Source organism: Mastomys coucha, unplaced genomic scaffold (assembly GCF_008632895.1).
Source record: "Mastomys coucha isolate ucsf_1 unplaced genomic scaffold, UCSF_Mcou_1 pScaffold21, whole genome shotgun sequence".
Taxonomy (NCBI): Eukaryota; Metazoa; Chordata; class Mammalia; order Rodentia; family Muridae; genus Mastomys; species Mastomys coucha.
Window position 1 is genome coordinate 126,552,739 of NW_022196904.1, and position 21,650 is coordinate 126,574,388.

A 21,650-nucleotide genomic window follows, 5' to 3' on the forward strand; every position below is an offset into this window, starting at 1 on the left:
GAGGGGGAGGGAGGTGAGGGGGAAGGAGATGAGGGGGAGGGAGGTGAGGAGGAGGAATATGACTCTGAAGAAGATGCTACAAAGATCATACTGGCCAAATGGGAGAGAGCTCCTGTAAAATTTGTTCCTATGAAAGCCAAGAGTGTGGCCATGAGGAAGATGAAGATGATGATGATGAAGAGGAGGAGAAAGAATAGGAGTCTGTTATAGCAGTACCTAGAAAAAGAATGAAGGAAATGACCAAATAGAAAGAAGCTCCTGGTGCCAAGAAACAGAAAGTGAAAGGTTCAGGGCAACCACACTGTTCAGCCTGTTCACTGGGAACCTAAATCCCTGGAAGTCTTCTGCTGCTGCTGCTGCTGCTGCTGCTGCTGCTGCTGCTGCTGCTGCTGCTGCTGCTGCTGCTGCTGCTGCTGCTGCTGAGTTAGAAACTGCTAAAAGGGGCTGGTGAGATGGCTCAGCGGGTAAGAGCACTGACTGCTCTTCTGAAGGTCCTGAGTTCAAATCCCAGCAGCCACATGGTGGCTCACAACCACCTGTAATGAGATCTGACGCCCTCTTCTGGTGTGCCTGAAGACTGCTACAGTGTATTATACAAGACCAAGTGGGGCCATAGGGAGTTCAATTCCCAGCAGCCACATGATGGCTCATGGCCATCTGTACAGCAATAGTGTATTCCTATACATTAAAAAAACTTTTTAACTAAAACTAAATCTTGCTGTCAGAACTTGTACAAATAGAAAATTTTGTTACAGAATGTTTGATGATTGTACATAGAAAACATAACTGTTAGCAAAACATACAAGCTTAGATAGATATTGTACTTGTCAGATGGAGCTGGATGTGTCCTGAGGAGTTATAGTTTGGGTCTGCCTCTAAAGGCCTCCATAAATAAGAACATTAAAGAATGGAAAGTTCCTGCCTACTTTAAGGCAAGTAGCTTAGGAAAGGTCTTTGGTTCTTTGACCTGAGGCAAAGTCAGCTGGGTGGCCTTGAACTACCCCACCATAAAGGTGAAATGGTTTGGCCCCTACTGACTTGGCTTGTAGGCCTCCAGCCCACCATGACAGTGACATGGTTCAGTGAAGTGGGAATTTCTGGTTTTGTTGGAGACTCAGTTGTATCATGCAGTTTTTTTTTTTTTCTGAAGACTGTCTTACAAGAGGAGGTTTAAGCAGAAGCAGACACGTGAGAGGATGTTTTGCTGAGAACAGACACGTGGTGTTTCTCCAGAAGCTGCCTAGTGAAAGGGCATGCAATGTTTTTACTGAAGCGGACACTTGAAAGTACATGTGATGTTTGGAAAGAGTATAAGTATAACCCATCAGATAGTGGATGATGCTCTTGCACTGGTTCGCCTTGCAGCTTTTTGCTGGTCTCTGGTGGTCTTCACTGACTCTAGTCATAACTCATAACACTCTTGCACTGGTTGGTTCACCTTGCTGTCTTGACCGATCTTTGCTTGTCATGATTTTGTAGAGAGAAAAGTGCCAGAGAATTTTCGTGGTATTCTAGTTGCTTCTTGCTCCTTTCTTGGACTTATGCGAATTTGGCAGAACCTCATGATTTCTTCTGGACTGAACTGTTACTACGTATTCGTATTTGGTATTTTAGACTGGAGTGACAATGTCCTGACAAGAAAGATTGGAATCGTCCCAAAAAGCTACTTCTAAACAGGTCCACATCCTACTTCCTATTAACCTTTCTTTTCCCCTACCTCTGGTAGATGGGCTGGAAGGGAGAGTGAAGGATTAAAAACCCTTATTAAAGTAGATTTTGAAAAATGCAAGCCTACAGTTCAGCCTGCCAAGGGTTTGGGGGAGTAGCTAGGGACTTCTTTTATAAGCAACTAGACCTTTGATAGAGCTCTTCCTTTTGGCTAGGAAGAACCTTTATGGAAGGAGCTCTGAGTAAGACAGGGGTTTTCTCTTTGGGCTTGCAGGAACAACAGAGAAGCATCTGGCGGGACACAGGTAAAACAGGTTTCTGGGAAAGAGAGCTAAGGAGCCCTCATGGGTTTGGAGGGGCTCCAGAGGAAGGTAGACTAGCCAGGTGCCATGACATAGATAGAAGACTCCTCAAGAGCTAGCAGTTTAGTTGCAGACTAAGGCTTGTAAGTAGGTGTTTTATATATACTTCAGAAAATAAAGTTACCTCCTTGAGCTAGCAAGTTTTTACCTCAGTTTATACCTCCCATGTCTTTATTGGTTTATTAGATAATTAAGACAGTTACAACTGCCGGGCGGTGGTGGCACATGCCTTTAATCCCAGCACTTGGGAGGCAGAGGCAGGTAGATTTCTGAGTTCGAGGCCAGCCTAGTCTACAGAGTGAGTTCCAGGACAGAGAAACCCTGTCTCAAAAACAAACAAACAAACAAACAAATAAAAAGACAGTTACAAACTTTGGGTATGTGAATTTTAAGTCTGCTAGAAACCTAGGAAGGGCCTTAGAACTCACTGGTTTAACAAATGTTTGGTAATAAAATTAAAGTAGAAAAAAGAAAAAAAGAAAAAGACAGTAAGAAAGTGTGGGCTTCAAGAACACTTTTTGCCAAATTCGTCTTTCAACATTACTGAGGATGAAATGATGAAGGTGCCACAGAGGTCAGATGGGTCAGCGAGGGTGGGACAGGTAAAGGGATCGATTGCTCATGAGTTTAAGGCAGAAGTCAACACAGAGGAAAAAGTCTAAGAAAAGCAGGGGCAGAGCTTGATGGGCAGAGAAAAGACAAGGCAAGAGAGAGCTAGGAAAGCACTTGGAGTGAGGAGGCAAAGACTTTGGCTTAAAGTAACTTTCCTAGGTTACAACCCAAGAAACTCTTCAGGAAGTACTTGAGAAAGCATTTTATCAAAGTGCCCCAGAATCCAAATGGCAAATCTAAAGGGCATGCATTTATAGAATTTGCTTCATTTGAAGATGCTAAAGCTTTAAACTTCTTTAGGAAGATGGAGATTGAAGGCAGAACAATCAGGCTTTAGTTACAAGGACCCAGGGGATCACCTAATACAAGAAGTCAGCCATCCAAAACTCTGTCAAGGGTCTGTCTGAGGAAACCCCTGAAGAGACCTTAAAAGAATCATTAGTGGCTCCATTTATGCAAGAATAGTCGCTGATGAGGAGACTGGGTCTTCCAGAGGGAAGATGCCAAAGTTGCCAATAAGGCCATGGAAGATGGTAAAACAGATGGAAAGAAAGTTACCTCAGACTGGACCAAGCCTACAGGTGAAAATGGCTGAGGTTCAGGCAGAGGAGGAAGAGAAGGGCTTGGTAGCAGAGACCAGGGAGGCTTCCTGGGGTGCCAGATGACAGAATTCAAGCCACAGAAACATAAAACAAAGTGTAAAAAATGTCTTCTATTCCCATCTTCCCCTCTTCATTCGAAAGAACGAACTCTGGGGTGTTTCCTGTTTTCCTGGTCAGTGACAGCCTTCTGAGGGTATTCCAAGACAGTAAGGACTCAACTATGTAGTCTAACTTAGAATCTATATTAATAATATCTCAGGAGAGACATCCTGTAGGTTTTGACTGGATATTCATTTCTTGTGATTTGTTCAAGACAGGGTTGAACTGTCCAGGAACCCAATCTACAGACTAGGTTGGCCCCTAACTCAGAGACCAACCTGCCTCTGCCTCCTGTATGTTGGAATTAAAGGCATGTGCCACCACCACCCGGTCATATAACTTTTTAAAGATGAGTAATGGAGGTAACCCTTATCTCTATGTTCTGAATTTATAGTTTCATCTCAGGTGTCAAAACATCTTTTTCCTACATGAAAATGATACTGATTCTGATGATATGAACGACACTTACCAGGCAACATTTTGTTAGAACCAAAGCGCTGCTTCAGGCCACTGACACCCATGATCTTCAGGCCACTGACACCCATGATCTTCAGGCCACTGATACCCATGATCTCCCACAAGCGGGCCTGTTATTCCATTCCTCTGCCATGAATTGTTTCATACTCATACAGAGACAATTTAAAATAAGATGTTACCTAAATGCTCCCTGTTCCTACACTCTCACAGCTGCATGATCTATAAGAGAGAGAGGTTGGGTCCAAGGACCAGTGGTCACAGTCATGAAGAGAGAATTACAGAGCTGGGCAAGGTGGGGTCAAGGTAAGGGTGAGGATGGTGAAGGTGGCAGAGTTAGCTGGACGAGGCAATGCCAAGCTAAGCCACTCTCCGAGGCTAGCACAGCCACAGGTGGATTCCTGCTGGGACAAACAGGGGAGGCTGAAAATCTGGGCTTTCAGAGCCCCACTTGTTTCTGAACGAAGATGCCAAGAGAGCACATGTGCTGTCTAGCGCCACCTCCTCAGTGTTTTTGTTCCATACAGTCTAGAATTCCAGACAGCCAGCCGTGGCACATGCCTTTAATCCCAGCACTTGGGAGGCAGAGACAGGCGGATTTCTGAGTTCAAGGCTAGTCTGGTCTACAGAGTAAGTTCCAGGACAGCCAGGGCTACACAGAGAAACCCTGTCTAGAAAAAACAAACAAACAAACAAACAAAAATTTCCAGCCATCTCAGATGAAACAATTGGTTCCACAAGATGGCCCACCTCACCCACCCTCTGGATCCTTTCCTTGATAATCTGCCCTGGCTTGGCTTCACAGAAGGGACATAAAGGGACATGCAGCAGAGAAAATGGCTGTCACAGGAGACTCCCCAGGCCCTCTGAATGTGCTGCTTTCAATGCTGATGGAAAATCCCATATGCTACCACCATCCATGTGCCACCACCATCCATGTGCCACCACCATCTATGTGCCACCACCATCCAACACAGGTGAGGAGAAAGAGGCTTAAAGAACTTCTTGGGCTAGCGAGATGGTTCAGTGGGTGAACCCATCTTGCTGCCAAGCTGGACATTGGAGTTTGATCCCAGGTCCCACATGGTGGAAAGAGGCTCCAGCAAGCTGTCTTCTGACTTCCACACATATTCTGGGGACACACACATACACATATATGCATGCACACACACATACGCATATATATATATGCATGCACACACACATACACATATGTATGCATGCACACACACACACACACCACACAAACATACATACCATATAAATCACATTACATACATACATGCACATACACACATACACACTGAATGTAATTTTTTTAAAGTTTTAAGGTCACTCATAACACTTTCAGTAGACAGAACACAGAATCAGAGTCTGCTGGGTCCTAGCATGCAGCAGCGATGTTTCTCATGGGCTAGATGAAGGTCAGCATGATTGCTGGGTTCACAGCCTGGGTGATCTGTGTGCTTCTGCAAACACAAAAACAAATGCCTACCACAAAAATACAGACATCCCTTTCGATGAATCTGGGGACAGAGTTTATAGATGAAAATAAATGGGAGCTTAGGAAGTTTGCATTTGTTTTTAAAAATTAATGCCATTTTTGAGAAAAACCAAACAACAACCTTTGCCCAGTATTTTAAGGCCACACACCACGACCTGTCTCTGTCTTGGCTGTTTGGGCATGGACTATCATGTCTACACCAGCTGCATTGCTAGCTTCTTCCTTGATTTCGGCTATGTCCTGTGATGTTGGAGCATCTCCCTCTCAAACAGCATTAGTTCCAGCAGCTTGATTTTTCCTGTCCCTGTTCTGCAGTGTGGGCCTCATCATGACCACACATCAGGGTTAGGATAGACTGGGTTCTTCCATGTGTTCTTGACAGCCCTGTAAAGAACATTACGGACACAGGGAAGACAGGGCAGGGGCCCACCTCCAGCTTCCAGTTAAAGAACATGAAATCAGCTCTATTATCCAGTCATTTCTTTAGGAAGCTTCCTAAAATGGGGAAAACAAGGCCAGTCTCCAGAGTTACACAACACACTGAAGCCAGACAGCTGTCCACAATTTCCATTTTAATATAAATGGGGTTCTGTCCCTGATAACTTCAGTTGGAGAATTACATACCTTGATTGGACATCAGCATTTAGTAAAATTCATGCCAAAATTATAGAGTATTTAAAATATAAAAATAAGTCTTTTAATTAAAAAGAGCATGTGAACGGCCCAGCAATGTCCAGAAACAACCCAAAGTCCATAGGCGGGAAGATCTCCAGCTGAGCCTAATGATGACATGAGCTATAAGGCTCCAGGCAGTTAGACACAGAATTTTCTGACTTCTAGATAATTTCCTGGCCAGCAGAAGACATTAGAAAAGAGGCTGCAATGAGTCATCCCACTCGGGATGTGCCAAGCCTTCTGCAGAGGACCATGGGATTAACTGAGAGGCAGACAAGCTCTGCAGGGAGCCCTGGCTGTCATTTGAACAGGTGGACACCCTGGCAAGCCGTAAGGGATGTGCACTGGCCATCGTGTGAGGATTCAAATTCAACTGGAATCTTCCTTCATCCCATTTGTATCTTCTAATGATTGCTGGTATGGTTAAAATGGCCCTGCAATGGTAAAAGAACACACTGTGAGCATTAATTCACTCTATATTCACTAACAGGCTTCAGTTAGATATTCACCAACACAGAGAACACTATAATAAGTGGGCTAGCTTGAGTGTGATGACACATGCCTATAATTCCAGCACATGTGAAGCTATGACAAGAGCACGGCCAGCCCATGCTACAGAATGAGTTCCAGGCCAGCCTGGCCTTCAGAGTGAGACCCTGTCTCAAAAATAAAATAACAGTAATAATTAATATAATAACAGGGGACACACACACACACACACACACACACACACACACAGTGAATAGGCTAGCTGCTGTGTACCACCTCTGGAGTACTGGGATTACAGAAGTGATACCTGGCCCAGCTTGTACTTGTAAATAATGGCTTCTAAGTTCTAACTTATATATTTATTAATTGTTCATTATACTGTAACTAAGGTACTTAAAGTATTCCTAATACCACATAGAATAGTCTAAACAAATGTGACATCCTCTATTACTTGAAGAAAAAGAATTAAAGTATCATTCAGCTAAGTCACAAAATAAAAATTTAAAACATGCTGTCAGAATACTAAATCAGGATTCAAAACAATAGCAGGTGGCTTGATACTCATGTGGAAATCTGGAAATACCTCAGGATCATAATGGTGCTCCCTAGGGCACCTCACCACCCTTCTAAAACAGGCCTCTCATGGCCCCACAGAAGTAAATGGGAGAACCAGATGACTGAGGCTGACAGCTGGCCAGCCACTGCACTACTGTGCAACAAGAGGTCTGTCCCATCAAAGGAACTTTTGGCCACAGACAAAAGAAGACTGGCATCCCTGCCTACAAGGCCTACCCTGAGACACTAATTGATTCCCTGAGGGGGCTAAGATCCAGAAATGTTTGGGTGGCCAGGAAATTAGGAGATGACCATCCAGCCAAGGGTCTCAATCCATTCTCCAGAAAGCAGGTGCTGCCAAGGGGAGCGACTCAGACCTTGCCTGGAGAAGATTGGCAGGTGGCCATGTATCCATTTTATGCCAACAGTTCTGTGGCTCACTTGTGTAGTGGTATTTAGATTTGTGAATGAAAGACAAATATATATGTTCATTTTGATATGTCTTGGGTAGCTAAAAGGCTGGGCACTTCTAATTCTTCCTGTGGCTAGTAAACACTACCCTCTGGTATTCTGGAGTTAATATCTTTAAAATCTCTATTTCATCTCTGTTTCCCAGACCCAATCGGGGAAGTGGCCATTAGAGCATTTACCTAAATGTTTATATGGCTGGTCTGTCCTACACCCCTCATGGTGATTCTCTTCTTCCTTTCTTCTCTCTCCTAAGCCTGGGTATACTAAAGGTCCCACCTCTGTCGGTCTGCCCAGTCATTGGCTGCTGGCATCTTTATTTACCAATCGGAGTCAACTGAGTTCAGGGTCCCTCAGTGTTTTATATGTAGACACTTATATAAGCATTTTTGGGAACCAAAATTAACATTATAATACAAGCAGTATTAGGCCAAACCCACTTCATTTCCCCCTTTTTGTCCAATGAAAAAGGCTTGTTTCTCTCAGACATGAATTGAGAACAACCATAACAATTATATAAGTTATATATAATTAACATCCAGCTTATCATATTTGCCAATTAGATAAAGTATTTTATTATCTATCTTAACTTCAAAAGTTTATAATTTTATATTTGAACTATGTTTTGATTTTAGCTTGTATTACCATCTGAAAACCATTCTTTTAAATTTATATCATCTCTCTCAATACTAAACAACTAGAGTTTGATTATGAAAGACTATAACTAGTCTTCAATCCCATCAGAATGAAACAAATATAACCTGAATATATAGGAAGTGCAAAATTATAGCTTCTAAAACTCAAAAAAATTATAGAGACAGCTGGCTACCTGGACAGCCCCTAATTTCTTATAGTGTTGGAGTATCTATCTTCAGCCTTCTGGCCCAGAACCATCTGACAGACCTTAAGTGAAGCAGGAATATGAAGAACTAGCTTATCCTGTCTTGGTAGAGCTTTGTAGTCAACTATCCCACATCTGTTTGTCTTCTCTGGACAATATTTTGTCTATAGATGAATAGGGCAATTCTTTTTTTCTTTTTTTTATTGGATATTTTCTTTATTTACATTTCAAATGTTTTCCCCTTTTCAGGTCTCCCCTTCAGAAACCCCCTATCCCATCCCCCCACCCCTTGCCTCTATGAGGGTGCTCCCCCACCCAACCCACCACTCCCGTCTTCCTACCCTGGCATTACCCTATACTGGGGCATAGAACATCCTCAGGCCTGAGGGCCTATCCTCCCACTGATTCCCAACATCCTCTGCCACATATGCAGCTGGAGCCACATGTCCCTCCATGTGTATTCTTTGGTTGGTGGTCCAGTCCCAGGAGCTCTGGGGGGTCTGGCCTGTTGACACTGTAGCTCCGCCATGGGGCTGCAAACCCCCTCAACTCCTTCAGTCCCTTTTCTAACTCCTCCTTTGGGGATCCCACTCTCAGTTCAATGGTTGGCTAAGAGCATCTGCCTCTGTATTTGTCAGTCTCTGGCAGAGCCTCCCAGAAGACAGCCATATCAGGCTTTAATAGGGTAATTTTTGTCTAGTGGCTACCTGGACATTATTGGAGTAATCTATGTGGAGGTTTTGATGTTTAATCTTTCCTTTGAACCATGAAAGGTATATTGTCAGGAGCAGAAATGTTTCTAGTCAAAATTTTGAATAATAAGTGACTAAATGTCAGATTTTGTGGATTTCTGATGTTTTTGAAGACTATATATATAAAGTATATCTAAATTGTCAAAGTTTAATTATTCTTAGCTATTTTTATTTGAGTAAATTGAAAATACTTTCTTATAATTAAATCAGAACCTAGTATAACCATAAGTTTACTATCTGGCCCTTAGCTTGTGTTATTTAATCATTCTATTAGAAAGACTGAATCTAAGCCTTGTATTTTTAAATGAGTTGTATAAGTACAATGTCTATCTAAGAGTAACAATATTAATTTTAAGTTTTATATCAATATAGAAATTTATACTATAGAAAAACTTAAACCTGTATCAATCTATAAGTTCTGTAGCAATGCTTTCATGTAAACAGTTTTAGAGACTAAAATTAACTTTATAACACAAACATTAGGCCAAATCCACCTCACACCTGGACCATGAGAGAAAATGCTATGAAGGCCAGGATAGGCACATGCATGTCTACCTTATAAGGGAGAGGCATTTTAGGAAATGAGGATGATAATGTTAAGGTCAGAATGTTCTAGAACCAGTGACAACAGGAGCTTGGTGCACATGTGGCACACGGGCAGGATTAGAGTATCTGTCTGGAAGCTCAAACTCATTGAGGTCAAGAGGACACTACATACCATGATAGAGAATGGTGGAGTGTTTCTCAAGAACATGTGAGAGCATGTGTGAGGACATATGAAAACTTATGTACATGATCTAAAGAATATATACAGCCAGATGGAGTGGTGCATGCCTTTAAGCCCAGAACTTGGGAGGTAGAAGCAGGTGGTTCTCTGTGAGTTCAAGGCCAGCCTGGTCTACAAAGCAAGTTCACAGCCAGGGCTACACAGAGAAACCTTGTCTCAAAAAGCAACAACCACAACAAAAGCCAACCAACCAATCAACCAAACAAACAAAGAACATGTATAAATATATAACATACAAGATCACAGAAGATCATCATTTAAGGATATACAACATAAAAGATAACAGAAGAACATCTAAGAATATCATATAAGAACATAGATCACAAGTAAATCCAAAAAATGCACAAGAATATCCATCTAAGAACATTATATAAGAACATACATCATTCATAGAAGATATTCATATAAGCACACAAGAACATACAAGATCATAGAAAAACATCTCAGAACATCACACAATATAAGGATCATGCAAAAGTCAGAAGAGCACAGAATATAAGATCATAGAACAACATCATTAAGATCATGAAAGAACATCATATAATAACACACACGATCATTGATAAACATAAGAACATATATAAAACATGAGATCGTAGAATCTAAGAATATTATATAAAAACATACAAGATCACAGAATATCTAAGATCATATAAATGCATACAAGACCATAGAAAAATATCCTATAAGAACTTCCAGGATCATAGAAGATCATCACATGAGAGCATAAAAGATTATAAAGAACACACAGGCCATGTGCCCACATGCTGGAAGAATGACATGTATCCCTTTAGAAATGAAACCTCTACTGTGGTCCATAAGGTCTTTCAGGGTTCGGAACAACAGTTCTCCAGAAAGAGAATGCAGTATACCCCCAATTCTCCAAAGGACTCTTCTTCCTTGGGGCTCTTGTGTGCTATGGAATTAGGTCAGGGAAGTTTGGAAAGTTACTGGAGAGTGTCAGGGCCTCCCCTACTGGAAAGTCCAGGATCTAGGGGTGAGATTGGGCGAATACTTCTTTATCAGTTCCATTCTAATCATGCCATCACTTCTACAAAACTTGAAAAGCAAATTGTTTTTCCCTTTTAATAAAAAGATATTCACTGAGACATTTCCCTTCTGCACCCATTTAGACTTAGAAGATAGACAGAAAGCAGAACATATAGACTCAAGTTCCAAGATAGGTCACATCGACATGAGCACAGTGACCTAGTCTTCAGGAGGCTTCCCCCTCACAACACCCCTAAATCCCCACTTACTACCAACTCAATCCTGACTTCTTTTTCCTTCTTTTCAATATTATTGTTTTTTGAAACAGGGTTTCATGTAAACTAGTCTGGGCTCCAGCTCCACGTGTAGCCGAAACTAATCTTAAACCCCTAGACCTTCTGCCTCCATATCCCAAGTGCTACAATTACAGGCATATGTTAACCATGTCCAGTTTTGGCTCCTGAGTCTTCCATACTTGTCTCAGTTTGTCAGTGCCTTTCAGGTCACAAGGCTCACAGTGACACACAGAGAAGCCTGATCTACACAGGACAGTCTAGGGTAGGAAGGGGCTGAAGCCCTGAGATGCTGGGACTCAAAGATAACATACACCCAACACCAGAAGCATGTCTGATAGGGATGGTGTGCTCACCAGAGCCAAGCTTTGGTGAAGTTAAGGGTAAAGATCAAGGCTTGCTGTGTCTTGGCAATATGTTCTCACCACAGACAAATAGAAAGCCTGACTTACATAGGGAATATAAAGCAATGGTGGAAAATCTGGCAAAAGTCCAGTCTCTTCTCACTAAGCGAGATGATATTTATTTTGTATGTATGTGTGTGTACGTAAACCACAACATATATGTGGAAGTCAGAGGACAACTTTTGAGACCTTGGGGATGGAATTCAGGTCCTCAGGACCAACAGAAAACACCTTTTCCTGCTGAACCATCATCTCATGGGCCTCAGGTTCTTATTTGCTTCTGCATTGGGATGGAAATGACTCACATCCAGTAGTTTACAGCTGTGCTCACTACTTTCTAGTCCTTCTTCAGGACCAAACCTATCAATTTCAATCAAGAATTCTATTTCCAACAAAACCATCTTTCAAAAGTAATTTAGAAATTAAGTCAATTAAGACATTCTTTTTTTTTCTTTTTGGTTTTTCGAGACAGGGTTTCTCTGTTTAGCTCTGGCTGTCCTGGAATTCACTCTGTAGACCAGGCTGGCCCTCGAACTCAGAAATCCATCTGCCTCTGCCTCTGCCTCCCAAGTGCTGGGATTAAAGGCATGTGTCACCACTGCCTGGCAAATTAAGACATTCTTAGACAAACAAACATAGAAAACCCCCTGTGGTGGGGCTACTGAAATCCTGAAATCAACAAACGACAGTTGACAGTAACCACCTGTGTGAGTAGGAAAACACTGGTGAGGCTTCTTTTTCTGGACTATTATTAGTGAATAATACTCTATAGTTTTGTGTATCTGTCTGCTCCGCCATCTGACTTAGTAGTTGACCTGCCATCTTTCCTGGATATTTTATGTAGACGGCTATAAAATCTAGAAACAATAACTTAAATGTTTCTAGTTGTCCTTGTCACTTTTTCTACTCATTGCTTCTTTGTTCTTGTCTTACTGTGCCAGCTAGAAACTCTAGAACACAGAACAGGAACGGCCACAGCAGTGTCTTCCTCCTCAACAATGGAAACCCTTCCAGGAAGTACCATGTTCAACTTTTAGCAGGATAAACTCTGCTCATGGTGTGCTTAATTAAGTCACCAATTTGTTTTTCCTTTCTTTCCTTTTTTCCCCTTCCCTTCCTTTCCAATTCCCTTTTCCTTTCTTCCTTCCCTCCTCTCTTCTCCTCTCCTTTCTTCTCCCCTTCTCTCCTCTCCTCTCTTCTCCTTTCATCTTCTCTTCTTTCTTTTGCCAGAGTCTTACTATTCAGTCCTGGACAGTCTAGAACTCCCATGTAGCTATGGTCTCCAGTTTACTACAATCCTCCTGACAGCTTCCTGAGCACTTAGGAGTGGAGAGTAAAGGTGTGAGCCACAGCTTATGAATTATTATGAGCGGGGCCTGGATCTAACAGTGAAATGCAATGGTTGCTTGTGTTCATTTTTCTTTTCTTTTTTTTTTTCTTCTTGACAGGGTTTCTCTGTGTAGCCCTGGCTGTCCTGGAACTCACTCTGTAGACCAGGCTGGCCTTGAACTCAGAAATCCACCTGCCTCTGCCTCTCAAGTGCTAGGATTAAAGGCATGCACCACCACCACCCGGCGTGTTCATTTTTCTAATGTTAAACCATTTATATTGGGTGTTATAAGCCAAAAACAACAAAACTAACAGGAATGGTAGGTTTTTGACAACTTTCTTAGTTTCTGCCACTGTTAGTGGCCTGTGTGAGTTCCCTTCTAGAAACAATTTTGGTAATTATATGTTCCAGGGGAAAGGAAGCTGAGGCCTCCAGTCAGAAGCCTAGGGCAGCAGCTGCTTGTCCACAAGCTGCAGAGCCCTGGACATGGCAAAGGTGTCACTCCAAAGTGCTAGTAAGAAGTCCGCCAAAGAAAATCTATCACTTCTCTTTAACATATCTCTGTAGCAGTCAAGGGACGTACCTGTACCAGCTCAGTCTACAAGTCTATGGAAATTCAAAACTGAAGTGGTTTTAGTTTTTATTTTGTGACCCAAAGACCCTAGAGCCCTCAGCACCTTAAAATGACCTAAATAACACAGCTATAATTTTTATTATCTGGTCACTATATTCCAGAGGAAACATGAATGGCTAGGTGCTGTCAGAATGGCATTTGAGAACTGCCATTGGTCTGCCCCAGCTCACCTGGGTCACACCTCTCCCTTAGCCAGCTCACCCACTCACAAGATAAATGAACCAGATGGGATCTTCACCAAGATTCTCTGTGCATAGGCAACAGTCCAGGACACCACTGCCACTCCTCTTGGGGGGAGTGGGGCAAGCTACAGTACCTCTAGTTTGGCTTGTGGTACTGGCATGCTGCCTGCAGGCCACAGCTAATCAAATGTAGTGCTTGATCCTCCCTTTCCAGACCAGAGGCATGCTGGCCAACATCTGTAAAGGCGTGAGGTAAAACTGGTGAACTCTACCGATCCACCTACAACACTGGACTTTCTATTCTAGGGATTTGAGAATGAAGGGCTGACAGAATAAGCTGTTCCTGAAACACAAGCTACGCTGCTGTACCCCAAATTTCCTACTGTGAAAGCCAGCATCTCATTTCTGTCCTGTCACCCAGCCTTGTGGGAAGCCGTGAATCTTGAGAGGCATTCGCCATGGCAAGATGGCGCCTACTTCCGCTGTTAACTCCTAGTGGACAACTGTTTGCGCATGTGCGTAGAGAACTATTGGCGCATGTGTGTAGAGTGAAAAGACGCCATGTTACGGCCCATCCCGGGGCGTTACGTAGGGTAATGAGCGAACAGCCAATCATGAGCAGACACACCACGCTGTGGGCAGATACGCGCACTGTGGTGTATATAAGCAGTGCGGATTTTGGGTTCGGCCCCTTTTTCACTATGGATGGAGACAAATAAACAGTTGCTGCAGAAAGAACCTAGTGTCCGCGTGTCTTCTTCCCGGCGAGAAGACTGCGCAGGCTACACAGCCTGACCTTCAGACTGATACACCAAGCACGGCACCATTTCTTGGTGGCACAGAAAAGAGCAGGTATAACTGGCATCTAGACAGTCCTGCTCCGTATAAACTCAGAGATAACACAGAGATAGGAAGTAGCTACCAGCAGCCTGCAGATAGGTAAGGAAAATAAAACCAAGTGTTTTAGGGGTCACTCATGTGCAGGGAAGAGGGTGTTAGAGAGGCCTGCATGGTAAAAAGCAGAGACTGCTCTTCCAGGGAACCCAGGTGGATTCCAGGCACACCCAAAGTGGTTCGCACTGTCTGTAACTCCAGCTTCAGGGCTCTGGTATCCTCTTCTGGCCCTTGTAGGTACTGTATGCATGTGGTGTACAGACACTGGCAAGCAAAATACTCATATACATAAACTAAATATAAATAAAAAAAATTCTAAAGAAGTACAAAAAAGGGCTCTACTCAAAACAGGAATGACAAACACTGGCTCTTGCTGTCCCTTTAGGGGATCCAAGTCAGTTACAGGGTTACACTAAACAGCTCCTTCCCTGCACGCTAACTCTGCGCGCACACACACATACAAACACACACACACACACAAACACACACACACACATACACACACACATACACACACACACACATAAACACACACACACAAACACACAAACACACACACACAAACTCACACACACACACACACAAACACACACATACACAAACACACACACACACAAACACACACACAAACACACACACACACATACACACACACACCACACCCATGTATTAAAGACATGTATATACCATATCAATACATTACACACATACATCACACCTACCCATGTATTCCAGACACACATACTGCATACACACATATGTACCACACAAACCCATGCATCACACATATATATAACCAGACCCATGTATTCCACATACACCATACATTCATGAGCATCTTCATACACAAACACACATAAATATAATGCACATACTACATACAAACACATAGCATAAATATATACCAAATATACCATTTATACACATTTATATCATACTCACATTACATGTACATAGCCCATATATGGCATGTACAAACATCAAACACACCTAACACTATCAGACAATGCATTTCTATGTAACTCATGAATAGTAATATAGAGGTTTATTATTTGCACTTAAATGGGAGAGGAAGGCAAGGGAGGAAGGGAGGAAAGGAGAAGAGAAGTTTAGTGATACTAATGAATAAGACAACATCCAAAACCAACTTGGAATGAGGGGTCTTCATAAGGGGCTTTCTTCCCATAGATTTCTCCCTTATAACTCTGACACTTCTCAGATCTCCTTTATAACCCTCACTTGTAATGCCTCTTCCTTATAGACCTCCTCATATATCATGAATCTCTCCCTTATAATTTCCTCTTGGTGACTCTCCCTTAAAACCCCCTTCACAGATGTCTAAGTCCCACTCTTTATGACTCTCCCATACAAAACCCCACCCTCAGAGATGTCCATTATAACTCCTCTACCCTCTTGGATATACCTTATGACCCTAACTCTTCATCCCCATTGCCATGTCCAGTCATAGCGCCAGGGACTTGGACTTGATGGGAGCAGAGAGAATAGAGAATAACAAACAGACAAATGGACAGGAAACTGGGGTTGGGTGGTCTGCGCTCTCTGATGGAGAAACCACAGCACCCCCAAAGTACAGCATGTTTATTATGTAGAGGTTGACCATGGAGGAGGGTCATTGCATATAACTGGACAAAGACATTGTATTAGTACATAAGGAGAAACGGGATTTATGGTATACAGCTGCATTAAGGAGGCAGGTTTAGCTGATCTTGGAAGGAGCAATGTTCAGGCCCTAAATATCTGGCTGGGGAGAAAGCTATGGTGGAGATTTCCTGCACATACTATCAACATCCACAATTGGACCAAAAGGAAAGGCTTTGCCATCTTTCCTCTGAGCCTCACTCCCTGGGAGATTTTGCCACTTTTTCCATGGGTCTAAGGTTCTAGGATCCTTGACATTCCTGTGCCCTTGCAGTAAACTCATTCGCTCAGGACTTCACTCCTTTCTAACTCTCTGAGGACTGGGGAGAGGGCTTCCTCTGCTTCCCACATTTCATGGGTCTTGCTTATAATCCCTCACCCTTCTTCATGATCTACATTATAACCCCCCCACACACACACACACAGATCCTCTTCTGCTTCTTTTGTAGCCCCCCTGGCAGCACTGTTACACCTCACTTCATTGGTCTGCACTGACAAGGAGCAGCAGCATTCCCATAGCCAAGCCGACTACAGAGAAGTCAGCTGTTCAATGGCGGCCAGCACCGGGTCATTTGTGGAATGAAAGGGAACCTGCAGGTAACAGTCCTTACCCACTGTGTCTGGAAGTGTAAGACAAGACAGTGCAAAGCAGGAAAAGCAGTGGCCTGACAACTGTGGGGACAGGCTCTTAAGTGCCCCAGAACCACACTGTTCCCATACTCATTCAAATCCTCAGGAGCAGGTGATATGGGGCTGAGAGGAGATGGCCTGAGTGATGACATATAACACAAGCTGAACTGGGACAATTATAGGGAGAAGTGTCAGCAATTGCTTGTGTCTATAATCTTAGCACTCAGAGGCTGAGGCAGGAGGATTACAACTAATCTAGGCTAGCCCAGGCTACATGATAAGGTCAAGGGGAGCCTATGCTATGCAATGAAACTTTGTCAAGCAAACAAAAGAATCCACGTCAGTAGTTACTGGAATGGAAGCCACTGTATGAATGACTTAGATCAGGCAGAAAGATTAAGTGCAAATGTAGACAGTGAGACTGAAGATAATATTGAGAAACGGTTCATGCATTCATAAGAAACAACTCAGTGATTAAAACCTGACAGAAGCAGGGCAATGGCAGTGCACACCTTTGATCTCAGTGCTCAGGAGGCAGAAGCAGGTGGATCTCTATAAGTTTGAGGCCAGCCTGGTCTACAGAGTTAATTCCAGAACAGCCAAGGATATATCAAGAAACCCTGTCTCAGAAAACCGAAAAAACATGATAGAGGACTAAAAGATAGAAAAAACACTTGAATGCATGCATGCGTGAGGATTTCAAATCTAATCCCAGGAATCCATAAGAAAGATAAACAGCCATGGAAGTCCACTGGTAATCCTAGTACAAGGGAGGCAGAGATAGGGGAATCCCTGGGGCAAGCTGGCCTGCTGGACTAGCCAGAATTAGTGAGCTCCAGTTTCAGTGGGAGGTCTGGCCTCAATAAGTGAAAAGTGATCATGGAAAACACTCCATGTCAAGTTTGAGCTTCCACACATGTCCAAATACATATTTTATGTCCATACTCACGAAGGCACACGACACATATATAAATATATACACGTGCAAATAAACAGATAAAAGGCAGCTGAAGAGCAAGGAGCTCAGGTCCTACAGAGACAACTCTGTTCTGCCTAGGATTCTGAGCAGGAAGAATCAGTTGGATCAGCACACTACAGAAACACATAAAGAAGCTCAGGTCACACAGCGGCTTTAGGGCAAAGCCACCAAACAAGCTGAGAGGTACATGTGAGACTGTTGTTAGGGATTCCAAGTGAACTAAACTGACATAGCCTCTGCCTCCATCAGAGGCAGGGGAGTCATCCTGAGTCAGGCTGGGAATGGTGAGCGGACAGGCAAGCACTGCTGTGCATGCGGGCAAGAGGCTCTGAATGAGCCTGAGTTTAATAAAGTCCTCTGAAGTTTGCAGTTGCTGCCCACCAGTGATTTGCTCCTAAGTACTGCTCCCTGGGATCCTGCATCTCTAAAAATACTATTTGCTTTTTATTTAACACTGAACCTTTTGATGTTTTAGAATATAAGAATAGTAAGTGTCTTATTATTTTAAAAGCTTAGGAGAGCAACTAGCCGTATTATGAGAGAAAGAAGATATAGGCAGAGCAGACTGTTCAAATAGCAGGAGGTGTGACTTTCCAAATTCACATTTCAGTCTTTATTTACATAAGACTTTTAGAAACAGTGGGTGTAAATATTAAACCGCCTGAGCCTGAGTCAAATTTTATTGAGAGTAACTACAAATAAAAGGAAACTGATTTTTTAAAGTCAGTTTCTGAAATTTAGATGAAAAGAATATTGAGCATTAGCCAAAAAAAAAAAATGATATTTACATATCAATGTAGGTTTTCTGCTCATAGATTCATTTCCTATGAAACTAAAGGAGACAAGCTTGGGGAATTAGAAAGGAACAGAAAACCCTAAGCAAACAGGTACTGTTGTTCAAACAGAATATTAGCCAAAATGATCCAATCAGGTGCTTGAGCTAATTTTTTTTCTCCTTTAAGCCATTCATTCCAGAACACAAGCTCTACGAGTGCTAGGAATTCACACGAATTCCAAATGTGCCTCTGATAGACCAGAGGAGTTGAAAGCTACATCCCATGGATATGAGGTTGGGGGCAAGAAACAGAATCAGTCAGTTGCAACTAGAGAGGTGATTTAACCACAGCGGGGGACAATTATCAAGAAAAGTATGACCTATCTGCATTCTAGGGTATATTTGGCAGCATGGGCACCAACCTAAATATACTAAATTCAAATTACTGCATCTTGATCGGAACTACAGCACACAGGCGACACAATGCTCTGCAGACAGACAACAGAGTAGCAGTGCACACCGCCATGAAGAAAGCACAGCACTCAAGTTTGCTTCGGCACTGCTCTGATGCAGCTCCTCAGATTCCTGTGAATGGCAGCTACCAGGGTACCAGGTCTGTCTAGTGCAAAAATCAGCGCCTGTCACTGTAAAACCCAGCAGCAGTCAGCTGAAGGCGCTTGTAAGTTACGGACTCAATCTTTTGCTCATCAGGAACAGCGATTCACTTCTCTGAAGATCTTTAGGGGGCAATCTCTGAAACTCAAACTCAGACACAAGCTCACTCTCCTGGTTTCTATGTGGAATTTAAATACAGTTCTATTTTATTGCAATATTGAGATTTCAAATTTAAAATAAAAAACCCAAGAATTACAGAGGTTATCAAAAACATATTAACTTGTTCTTAGAGTAAGTTCAATATTAATAACAAAGGCATTATTATGCTAATATACTCTATGCTATTCTGCCCTGCAGCAGAGGCTGAGAACTGGCTGGCGGTCTCTGACCTCCCTTTACTTTGAACTGATGGTATGAACACTATGCTTCCTTCAGAAACCTACAGCTTATGCAAAGTGTATGGAAACACACTAGAAAAGTTTAAAACCCAGCACTGATTGCCATTGAGATACTTTAAATAAGATCATGTCTCTTCTCCAAGATGACCTTCAAGGTCTGTATTTTAGCCTAGCAGAGAGTCAACTTCTTTTCCTCAAGGTTGCTTTCTGGTCATAAGCACCTTCACACATGTATGCATGTACAGATATTGCTTTTTAGTAGGAATTTTAAAAGTACTTATAATTTCTATTTCTGAATATGAACCCAGAACATTTTTTTAACCTCAACAGTATACTAAGCTCAAATCAACCTTTAATTTTATTCAAATCTCTCCTTCCTTATGTATATGATTGCAGATTTTATTGACTGCTTTACAGATCTGATGTTTAAGAACTTATATCTCAGTGAGGTCTCACTTACAGATTCCCCTGCGACACATCTCAGGCAAGGCCGGGCTGAACCCCTTCCACCGTTCTGCGGAACCTATTAAACGAATCACAGGCACATGTGCATCAGCCCAGGGAGAGTCACAGTTTTATTAAATAAATCCTATGGGCTCATAGTAAGTTTGCTGGCAAGAGGGACATACCATGGAGCTCAGCCTCTCCTGGCTACATTCTGGTTGTGGTGCAGGCAGGCCTTGTGGCTTGGGCTCTGGGTCCTCTGTGCTCCAGGACAGCAAGGCACAGGTGGTTAGCATATGGCCGCTGCACTCATGTCCTCCTGCTTCTGACCTCCTGCACGCCCGTTTCTGAAAAACAAGATTTCACTTCAGATGACCTCAGGCTACATAGAGCACTGACTGAATTTACTTTTGGAAAACTTCAGCTCCAAAAGCAGACCCCTGTGAAGGTGGAAAACTTTATAGACCATGTATGGAGATGCCTTTCAGGGCTAGCAGCCATCACTTACATTTAACCTTGTTACTTCAAGCGCTGTCTGTAGTTACTTGCCTTGATAGATTTAAAATAGTCATTTTAAACAATTTTGGCTGAAATTCTGGTAATAAACTATTGTGACTGGTTTATTGAAAATGTACCAAACCTATAAATTCTGTTCAAGAAACTACTTATATGCTTCAACACATCTTGCTTAGCATCGAGCTGCATTCGTTCTTAACGCAGTACACATGGCTCACTTGTGAATAATTCTCTTACTGGCAAGGAAGAACAAATTACTTTTATTGATCTCAGAGTCTGCACACACAGCCCGTAAACAGGTAATTTGGGGAGAAAGGTAACATTTGGGTTTTGCATCCACATGAAGTAAAGGAGGTTAATTACAAAGGTAGTCAGTCCTTCAACACTTCAGAAGAAAGTATCATGTCCTAATACCCCAAGACACATCCCTAGAGCCATTCTGCTCTGGACGACAGCCAGGAGGACCTCTGTAAACACTGACCAACCAACCCTCAACCCAGGGCCAGCATGTCCCCCTTGTAGCCACCCAGAAAGGCCTATTCCTGGACACTTCCCAAGTCAGAAAACATTTCCTACTATGGCCTGCTGCTCTCCAGGGTCTATACTCAGTTGTAAACCACTGTCCTTGCCAAGAATGAGATTCCCCCACTGTGTTTATTATCTACGGTACTATTTACTTAACAATACCCAGTGGCTTTTAAATTTTATTTATCCATTGAAAGTTTCAAATATATAGTGAGCTTTAGTCACTACCATCTATAATAGTTATTTTTGCTATGATAAAATAATAAAATAATATATTTTCTACATTTCTCTTTTTGCTATGATAAAACACCATGGCTAAGGTCACTCAGAGAAGAAAGTGTTTGTCTGGGCTTACAGTTCCTGAGGTTTGGCGATCATGACGGTGCAGTAAAGGGATGCGGTGGGCGCAAGGAGCTGAAAGGGCAAATTCCTTTTTGTTTTTGGTTTTGTTTTTTTTTTAAAGATGGGGTCTAGTCTCAAACTAAGAGAGATTC

General features: G+C 42.6%; 1 protein-coding gene and 1 pseudogene across 1 annotated transcript in view; one reads left to right on the forward strand and one right to left on the reverse strand.

The window, feature by feature from the left end:
* The window catches only part of LOC116101372, a 3,446-nt pseudogene extending 754 nt beyond the window's left edge, over positions 1-2,692 (forward strand).
* Positions 2,693-5,876: 3,184 nt separating this feature from the next.
* The window catches only part of CUNH10orf143 (chromosome unknown C10orf143 homolog), a 38,780-nt gene continuing 23,006 nt past the window's right edge, over positions 5,877-21,650 (reverse strand). Inside the window, exons 2-4 of the mRNA XM_031388665.1 lie at positions 20,301-20,462; positions 20,132-20,194; positions 5,877-6,430 (exon numbers count right to left, since the gene is read on the reverse strand). Coding sequence (XP_031244525.1) covers positions 6,401-6,430; positions 20,132-20,194; positions 20,301-20,462 — 255 coding nt within the window. The 3' untranslated portion in view covers positions 5,877-6,400. The remainder of the gene's footprint in view (positions 6,431-20,131; positions 20,195-20,300; positions 20,463-21,650) is intronic.